General features: G+C 39.8%; 1 protein-coding gene across 1 annotated transcript; it reads left to right on the forward strand.

Moving 5' to 3' along the window:
- Positions 1 to 1010: 1010 nt before the first annotated feature.
- c1d (C1D nuclear receptor corepressor) lies at positions 1011 to 3610 on the forward strand. The gene is made up of 5 exons (XM_026191114.1): positions 1011 to 1097; positions 1350 to 1479; positions 2547 to 2613; positions 2776 to 2831; positions 2920 to 3610. The coding sequence occupies exons 2-5, from the start codon at positions 1354 to 1356 to the stop codon at positions 3109 to 3111; spliced, it is 441 nt and encodes a 146-aa protein (XP_026046899.1). The 5' UTR covers positions 1011 to 1097; positions 1350 to 1353; the 3' UTR covers positions 3112 to 3610.
- The last annotated feature ends 6654 nt before the right edge of the window (positions 3611 to 10264 follow it).

The raw sequence follows: 10264 nt of genomic DNA on the forward strand, positions 1-10264 counted from the left end.
TACATACATGTGTACTGCTGCGGCTGCTTTTGTGTATCAATTGAAATAGAAAACAAAACAAAGAATTATACATTTCACATACAACTTCTTGTTTAACACAGATAGGCTGTACTCACTATTGTATTCAAAAACGTTGGAGCAAAACGCGGGGTGAAGTGAAATATCTCCTTCCAAAGCCAGGTTACTGAGCTCTGCGATCTTTGCTGACAGTTTGGTGATTTCCACACTGTATTTTTTTATGGTGCCATCCTCAGCTACCACCTCGATTCCTACTCTGTTCAACCCATCTTTCAGTGTAATCGTGTTAGACCTATCACCAAAGAGCTGAAATAGACATCACAAGGCTAAATTAGATGCGAAAGAGACTTGAATTGAGAAATAGAAGGCATAAAGCTTGCTCACAATACTATATGAAGCCCCACAATCGCTTGTCATCACGTCCAGTGTCACTTCGTTGACGCTGCTCTCCACAGTCACTTTGTAGTCTGTGACTTCAGGTGTGAACGATGGACGGAGCTTCCCAGCAGAAACACAGAGCTTCTCTAAATCACAGTTATCCATGATGACTCGGGCGTCTTCTTTATAGCTTGCTTGGGTTGAGCTACAACAGTCCCAAAACACAGCACTTAAACTGCTGTCCCATCCCAGCGCGCTCAGTTTTATTTACCACACTGACGCCCCACGTTACCACAGTAACATGACCACTTCTGTTGTATTTAGATATTAAGTTACTACTACATATGAGTATTTTAAATACATTTGGGCATTTAATAGGAATGAAAACAACAGCTGATACATAAAGAAGTTTTTCGTTTAGACCCTTTTTTATTAAATTGTGCCATAAGTCAATAATAAGGAGCGTCGATTTAGAGAATACACACGGTTACACAAAAACGGATATTGTTATTAAACAAAATATAGAAAACTGCAAATAAAATTGTTATCACGCTGAAATTTTTTTTTAGCTAACGATAACTAGCTGTTCCACTCATCCCAACGGCAGACGGCAGTAGAGGAGCGAAGAGGAAAACGAAGACGACTAGGTCACAGTTTTAACGTCATTTCCTGTCGGCTAAAGCGTGTTGTCTGCTAACAGGGTAAATATGTGATTTTGTTTTGTTAGATTTAATTTACAGTGATCCCGTTTTGCTATTAAATCAGTAATTAGTAACTTACATCTATCCCTTTTGTCACTTTCCTCAGCTTATCTAAACGTTAGTTTGGTTTCCTGTTAGCATTGTATGCTAGCTCTCTCCCTGGACATATTGCTATTGTTTTTCTGTTCTTCTAATGAAAAATAGTCCTATAGGAAAGTTACACGACGTTGTAATTATTCAATTATTTTACAGAAATATGGCCGCAGAGGACTACCCTCACGAGATAGATGAACAGCTCACGGGCTTCGACTCGTCAGTGACTTCAGTTAAAACCATCTTGGAGCAGTTGATGTCGATGCCTAGAAATGACCTGCTGCAAAAGGTAGGCCTAATACTATTATACACATCGGGTACTGTGGTCTTTTTGTTGGCTTAGATTTGTTCTTGTGCGTACCTACTATCTGTATACACTCGTGCACTCACCGGCCACTTTGTTAGAAACACATGGTCAGATACTTGGTAACAGATTATTTAATGTGCCAATAGCTCAATCAATTTAGGAACGTGAACATGGTCAAGAAAAACAACTGAGATGGGGATGAAACATGGTCTTAGTATTTCAGAAAATTGCGGATCTTCTGGGATTTTCCATCACAATCATTTCTATGGTTTACATACAATGGTCTAAAAAAGAGAAAATATCCAGTGATTGTCTGTTCTCTGGGTGAAAATGTCATGTTAATGCCAGATGTTAGAGGAGAATGGCCAGACTGCCACAGGCTCATAAGAAGACAACAGTAAGGGTATGCAGAAGAGCATCTCTGAACACACAACACATTGAACATGGCAGCTGATGGGTGACAGCAACAGAAGACAACAACAGAAGTGCCGGCCTACTTAAGTATTGTTGCTGACCATGTCTTTTCCTTTATGACCTCAGTGTATGCATCGTCTGATAGCTGCTTCCAGCAGTGTAACACTCCATGTCCGTAAATCATCTCAAACTGGTTTCTTGCCATGACTATTAGTTCACTGTACTCAGATGACCTCCATCGTCACCAGATCTCAGTGAAACAGATTGTCTTTGGGATGTGGTGGAACAGGAGATTCACCTCATGGATGTACAGCTGACATAGCGGCACCAGCTGTGTGATGCTATCATATCAATATGGACCAGAACTCTGAGCAATGTTTCCACCTCCCTGTTAAATCTATGCTATGAAGAATTAAGGCACTTCTGGGGGCAAAGGATGTCAAAACCCAATGCTAGGAAGATGTACCTAATAAAGTGGCTAGTGTGTTTATATTTATTTTCTTTTATAGAGCAAAATTTTATTCAGTGAAACAATACTGCATTGAATATGTTACAAATACATTTAATGAAAAAAGTGATACTAATCTGTCGTATGCAGGAGGCTATAAATAAAATACAATTTGGTTCATTAACAGTTGGATCCTCTGGATCAAGCCAAGCTGGATCTGATGTCTGCCTACACCCTTAATTCATTATTCTGGAGTGAGTTTTTTCCCTATTTTGTCTAATCTTTATATCTTGTTGAATATAGATAAATTTAGCGAAAGCATACTGAAGAGACAAATACATTACAACTTTTCCATACATGGATGTCATTTTGTGTGGAAAGTGTGGACATGTGGCTTTATTTTTTATCTTACTCAGTGTACTTGGTAACACAAGGGATAAATCCCAGAGAACATGGAATCAAACAGGAATTGGTATGTGCCATCTATCTCTGACTTATTATTTGCTCACATGGATTCATATGTATTGTCTAATTCCTCAGTAACCATCCTGTTGTTTCAGGAGCGAATAAGGACATATATGAACAGAGTGAAAGAGATCACAGAGAAGAAAAAAGCTGCCCGTCTGGATAAGGGAGCTGCTGCACGCTTCGTCCGGAGTGCTCTTTATGATCCTGATGATAAGGATTCTAAAAAAAAAGCAGCAAGCACATCTTCAGAAACTCCTCCATCAAAGCGTTCAAAGCAGAAATGAAATAAAGAAGAAGCTGCAGAGTATGTCAAAGTGCAAAAGATCACGACCTTTAAGGGTGATGAACACTGGGGTAAAACATTTTGGTCATAAGCCACATTTGAAGGCTAAGGTTGTCTGATCAACAATTACACAAGACAGCTAAACAGAACAATCCATCATCAGGCTCATAGCTTGGAGTCGTGTAAATTTTCATGGTTGACCCGCAGCAGTCTGCAAATGTGTTTGACAAGCAAAAGACTGTAGTTGCTACGTTTGACACGTCGTCTCAGGGCAGTCTCACATACTTTTGGATCTTGATGCTAACAGCTGCTCTAGGTTTGAAACATGTTGTAATGTTCTTGTAATGTTGCGCTGGTCTAAATCTTTGTATTTTGAAAGTGATTCTAGGAATCAAAGTTTCATTTTTATTTTTTTTTTAAACAAATGCAATGTTTTGAACATCATCAAGAAAATGGTTTTGTGAGTATAATGCCTTTAGCATAAAAATATTCACCAAAAATACAGTGTTTAAATTATTTTCTTTTATACAGTTTATTGTCAGCATGGTGCTGAAATGTGTAATAGTGTCGCATTTCAGGAAGCAAGTGCAGGATGTGAGCCTTCTGCTCAGCTGTCTGTTTCCTCTGGTCGATCTGAGAGAGCGTGGTGGTTATATAAATTGACCGTATGATACACTGCTGATCTATCTAAGGCAGTGGTCGGCAATTAATTTTCCTAAAGGGCCACATGAGAAGCTAGGATTATTGTTGAGGGCCGCACCATTGAGCTTACAGAAAGCTAAAATTAATACTAAATAGAATTGAGTTCATCTTAATATTAATTTTCTCTTTTTGAAGGCTTATTGTTGTTTTTGTTTCTTGATAGTCTTCCTCAATAGTCCTTCTTTTAAGATGAGATAAGATAAACCTTTATTAGTCCCAAATTTGTTGTGTCACAGCAGAAAGTGGACAGTTCAAAGTTACAGCAGCAAAAATAATGAAATAGAATGAGATAAAAGAATAACATGCTATATAAAATAGAATAAAATACTATGTTGTCAAAAAAAATTACACTTATTGGTATTGCGTGTGTGTCTGCACGTGTTTGGTCAACTCAATGTTTGGTCTCTGTTGTGGAGTCTGACAGCCGATGGAAGGAAAGACCTGCAAAATCTGTCTGTCCCACATCATGGGTGCCGCAGTCTGCCACTGAAGGAACTGCTCAGTGCTGTCACAGTCTCCTGCATGGGGTGGGAGATTGCATCCAACAGGGATGACAGCTTAGCCACCATTCTCCTGTCACTCACCACCTCCACTGGGTCCAGAGGGCATCCTAGAACAGAGCTGGCCCTCCGGATCAGCCTGTTCAGTCTCTTTCTGTCCCCAGCAGACCACACCGTGAAATATGGCTGAGGCTACCACAGAGTCATAGAAGGTCTTCAGGAGTGGGCCCTTGACTCCAAAAGACCTGAGCTTCTACAGCAGATACAGCCTGCTCTGCCCTTTCCTGTACAGGGCATTTGAGTTGTGAGTCCAATCCAGTTTATTGTTCTGATGAACACCATTCAAAAAGCTTCTTCAGTTCTAAAAGCTGATCGGTAGTATATAACCTCTACTGTTGTTCTAATGAAGGTGGTTTCAACATGCCTGTGACTCACAAGTACGTCCAGATTGTTCAACTGCCCTCGACTCCCATTCACTTTAGATCAGTGGTCCCCAGCCCCCGGCCCAGTCTGTGAGTCGTTTGGTAACAGGCCGCAAGAGTTGAGGCTCAGGTGTGAAATTTGTGGTTTTCAGAGTTTTTACTGTTATTTTTTTAATCGTTTTCATCCTTAACTCCGTTTCCCTGGGTCTTTTCCCGTGTGTTATGAATAAATCCCCCTTTTTTTTTTTTTTTGTACCGGTACTGGTTTTATTTTGTTGTATTTATCCGTGATATCTTAAAGGCCGGTCTGTGAAAATATTGTTGGACATAAACTGGTCCGTTAAGCACAAAAGGTTGGGGATCGCTGCTTTAGATGACTGTGACCCAGGTGAATGAGAATCTATACAGACAATCCAAACATCTCAACAGTAAGTAGTGAAAAAGTCAATAAAACCAGCAATTTATATTACAGAACCATGCAACAAAGCAATAATTAAGCCAGTCTTTACAGGCAGAATATCACATGTAACCCAAACTGATTTCCTTCTGACGAAAAATACAGTTTTTACTTTCATTTAAAAACTTTCAGCACTAATAATGAGAGTTAAAAACATGCAAATATTTTTAAAATTCATTTCTTGAATGAAACACTTTTAACACTGACATACTAAAAACCCATATGTTTGTGTTTCACCTTCTTGGTCAAAGTAAACAATACTGTAGAGCTCATTTCATTAGAATAATAGGACAAAAAAAGGGTGAAACTGCATTGTACTAAATAACACTCAAGCAGAGGAATATTTAATTCACGATAGCAACTTGTATCGGCCCTCACGTCGGTCAAACTGGTGACCTTTTGATTACAAAGTGGCCTTTGTAACCATAGCAAACAGTGTTGTAGTTGGATGGCTGCATGGTATAAGCATAGGCTGTAATGAGACTCCCCCTTATAAAAACCAATGTCACATTTGATAAAGGCACCCATATAGCTTCCTTTTTCTAATTCCCTCTGGACAGCCGAGATCTTAATCTTAATGTACCCTCGAGTCACTGCATCCCTCTAATCAAGCTCAGGAAACAGCGAGGCAGTGAGTTAGATTCTAAGGAATGTATCATTTCATTCTTTTCATCATCTTTCCTTTTCTCATCCTCCCTACAGCAGCGTCCAAAAATGACATTTGTTTAGCCAAAGCCTCCTACTCCATTTTTTTTAAAGTTTTTCCACCAAGTTGTTGTTTCAAACTCTGTTCAAAGACATGTGTCAAACTTTGCCTGATGAACAGCCCCGTCTGCATATTGGAAAAATATGGATTTTTCTGCTTTTTCCCCTCTCTGTTATGTTCGCCTTCAAATGCCCTCTTCCACACATGTGCTGAGTATAAAGGAGTTAGGTCACAGTGCGAGCAAATTTGAACAAACAAACTCTCATGTTGAAATTGTGAGCCCTAACTCGTTCCAAACCCTGATTTGTCCCGCGGTTGTTTATTTATGCTGTTTGTGAGCAGCTTGCGGTGAGGAAGTTTATATTACGTGGAGTGAAAGGCATCAGACCAAATGACCTCTTCAGGCAAGATGGCGTTAGAGGCAGCCTTTGTTGCAAACACTGTCTCCTAAAAGGATGGAGTCTGCTGACAAAAGACTGTGTTAACCTGCTTTAAATCACAGAGTTTGAGCTGGATTGTCAGTTACAAGATGTTATAAATAGGCTACACTATGATTACAGTGCTGAAATCCAGAAGCCTCAAATAATGTCTATGTAATCACTAGCCAGACTTTTTATTGCATTGCCTCTAATATCCTGGAATTTATCATTTGTGTCTCATCAGATACATTCGGGGTGTCTTATCTATTCTTTAGAGAAGTCATAAGTTTTTCCTGGGGCACAAGAGAAAATGTATTTCTTCACTTTCACCTCTCTTTTCTTGTATTTGGTGCTTTTCAGCCCAGTATAAAGTACTCATATTTTGAGAAAGGGAATGTTAAAAAAATGAGGAAGAAGTGAACATTGTTTTGGTCATGTGTTCTAGTTCGAGAATGGAAATTCGGGAATATTTTTTTTCTTTTTTTTTGCCTTTAAAGCACCACGCTGCAGATAAACAATGAAAAGCACTGACAAAATGAGATCCAGAGTTTATTCTTGACCTAAAATCATCTTACCACAAGGTCCAATTTAGTAGCTGTTCTGGAGCTTTCAATCACATCGCATTTCCTTTATCCGAAGAAGGGCTTGCTGTCCGCGTTAAATGCTGAGATTCAAATTTACAATTGGGATGATATATACAGAGTATGTTTTTAGTAATTTGAATTGGAGGTTAAATTGTATGTGCATGCATGCCAAAAAAAGAATCAGTCTCAGATGGGCACAGGTGCCTGATTGAAAACCAAAAGGGTTTGTTTAAAAATGCTATAATTCACAAAAACACAATTATGTTGCATTTCATAAGGCTGAATGTGAAAACCTTTAAAATCCCAAAGTGCATCACCTACACAGACCTGGAAAGTCATTTCATTGCAGCCTGTGTTGCAGAGAATGATGGGGCATATAAGCCCACTAGGACAAGCTTTCTCTGGAATAGCTGGGTGAAATGTCAGTGAATGTGAGAGAAGGATTGCATCTATTGCCGCTTTATTCCATCTGACACACCACAAATTCCATCCAGTCATTTGTGCCACTTTCTGTTCACCTCAGACCTGATGACAGAGCCGCTGATTAATCGTGATAACAATGTTTTTGTTTTAGCTAGCCCCCCAGCACAGAGACAAATTGCTTTTTTTCAAGTGTCAGAAGGTGAGACAGTTCAGACCACCAAACTGTCCAGCAGAGAGTGGGGTCAGTTCCTTCTATTCTATTTCTTTAAGTTCTGTTAATCCTCTCTACTGCTGAAATAACCAAAAAATAATTCATTTCCCTTTAAAAGCTAATAACACGCTTCTGGTCAGAACACCTACTGAACTTGTGAACTTGCTATTTCCTTACCTAATGTTTCCATCTAAACTCAATATATTTCATTTGTCATTAGAAACTATAGTACAGTTTTGTGGAGAAGCATTAATAGGCAAACTGTCAATGCTAAATCTGGTTTCCATTCATTTCTCTTGAATTTTTCGAAATGTGACACAAAAACAGCAGTAGTACTTGGACAATTTCATCAAGGACGCAAATTCATGATTTACCTTTCTTCACTTCTTTGTGTCTATCTACACTTTCCTTCTCTGTACATCCCAGCGGGATTTAGCCATATGATACTGTGACGCCATAGAAACCAAGGCCTTGAAATCCTCTCGCTAAACACATCACATCACCATCACACTTCATTGTGTTTCCATCCTTAAAATGACGTTACTCCTGCCAATGAAGAGAAAAAACTCTCCCCAGAAATACCCCTCATTTACTGAGTTGGGGTTGGCCTGTCATCTGTCAGGTTAAAATGAACTATTAGGTTTTCTTTGTGAGTAAATGTTGTCTTTTCTCCCAAACCAAGTCAAAGTGGCATCTGTGATTGTACTGAGAAGTTCCAACGTTTGAATGTTTCTAAATGTGAAATAGGAAATTGCTTTCAATGACCTTTTAATAGATAAATAAAGTTTTGAAAATGAAACAGTCTTATTAAACTGGGCTTATTTATTGTCTTTTTCACATGTGCAGACCAGGCTTAAGATGAAGTCAGTGTGCTGCAGACTCTGTGGCCATTTGAAGACCTCATCTATTACTGTGTCCCAATGTTTACCTCTGGCATGGACCTCTTTTTAGGAGGCGGAATGTATCACCCCATATGGCTGCAATGTGAAATCGGGGTTTTTCCCCTTTAAACCATGGCCTTCCGATGCATAAAGCCTCAGGATAACCGTCCAGCCATCAAAGAGCTGAACGCGAAACCATCTCTGAATCCTTTGCACACAAGCACGCATGAACGTGCGCACAGTCTCACACACACAAACGCACATACAGAAGGAGTTAGGCAGCTGCAAGCATGCTGTGAAAGCAGGAAAACACTGACTGTTACACATGTTGAGAGACGTACAAAAGCACACAGAAAATGGATTGCATGTGCATATATGTACACTCAGAGTTGATTGGAGGTGTGTAATGGATTGGATCCCCTCGTAATTCCTGGGATAGCGTTGTCTTCTAGATCCATACAGAGGCGGATGAGACCACAGCTGTTTGGACATAAATTTCCAGAGGAATGCCTTAAGTCTGAGCCTTCAGCATAAAGAGCATGACTGAAGATTCCTCTGCACATGACAAGTGATCACCCTAAGGATTTTTATTTTGTAGCAGCCATGTACAAGGTCACTGAATCCATTGTGTCTGTTCTTGTTTAGTACTAGTGCACAGTGTTACATGTGAAGCCAGCTACCTTTGCAGGATGAGGTGAGTCACAGGTTGATGTTATTAGTGTGCAGACGGGAGCAGGTCTCCTCTGTTGTATATAAGACTCAAACAGCTGGGGCAGGGTGGAGAGCAGCTGGCCAGTCTCATATAAAAAATATGAATTTCACTCTCCTCTCTATACAGTAGCTAATCCTGGAGTCATATAATCATACAGGCTTGTAGGTTTACAGGAATATTTGGGGTAGATTTGGTTGCATGCGGCTTGTAAGTGATTTTGCTTTGCCAACTAGGAAAAGTTTAAGTATTGTTTCTCCTTGGATCATATGTCTTTATTAGTTGATATTGCAGGGCCACATTTGCCACAGCTTTCACTCTGCTTTCCTTTTAAGACACTGTAAAATTTGCTGTGATAACAATATCATGTATGAGTCACTCTTCTTAAATTCATGTGGGTTATTCACAAGCTGTTTTTAGTGTGCTCAGCACTTTTAAAACTAGTTGAACGTTCATTTTTTGGCGTATGTCAAATTAAAGACCCTGCTGGCATCTAAGTCCCGTGGATTTCTAGACTTACATCCAGATACGGCTCTTATAAAGATTGAAGTGAACAGCATTTTGTTTTCATCTTTCATGCATGCACTATGATCTTGAACAGAAAACTAAACTGAATAATATTTTCCTCACACTGGGGAAATATCCACATGCTTGTCCAAGTTACAAAATCATCTCTGCACTTGCTGCATTTTATAATGCCTCTGTGCAAACAAACACCACAACAGCAACATCTCTTGTTCCTCCTAAGTCTTCCTCGAAAGAAACACACCTGCTGGATATGAACAGCTAGAGAGTCCGCTCTCCTTCGCGCACGCTATAGTTTCCTCTTTGCCTCAATAAAATAATGGGGTTTATAGCACATCAATAACCCCTCTCATCCCGCTTCGCTTGTACATTCAGAGGCGAGGTTTACAGCTACTGTGGGGCGGAAGGCTGCAGGCCTGATGTGAGAGCCTGGGGCTAACGGTAGCACCGGGTACTGTAAAGTGATGAAGGGCCCCCACTTTTACGATGATGTGAATGATGTAGCCTGAGAGAGTAAAAAAGCTTGTGAGAGCAGCAGTCTGTCCATTTACTGTACTTGACTGGACTGCTGTAAAAAGAGGAGCTTGTATGTTGTGCTGCTTAATATTTACACCA

The sequence above is a fragment of the Astatotilapia calliptera genome, chromosome 13 (genome assembly GCF_900246225.1).
Source record: "Astatotilapia calliptera chromosome 13, fAstCal1.2, whole genome shotgun sequence".
In the NCBI taxonomy this organism is placed as follows: Eukaryota; Metazoa; Chordata; class Actinopteri; order Cichliformes; family Cichlidae; genus Astatotilapia; species Astatotilapia calliptera.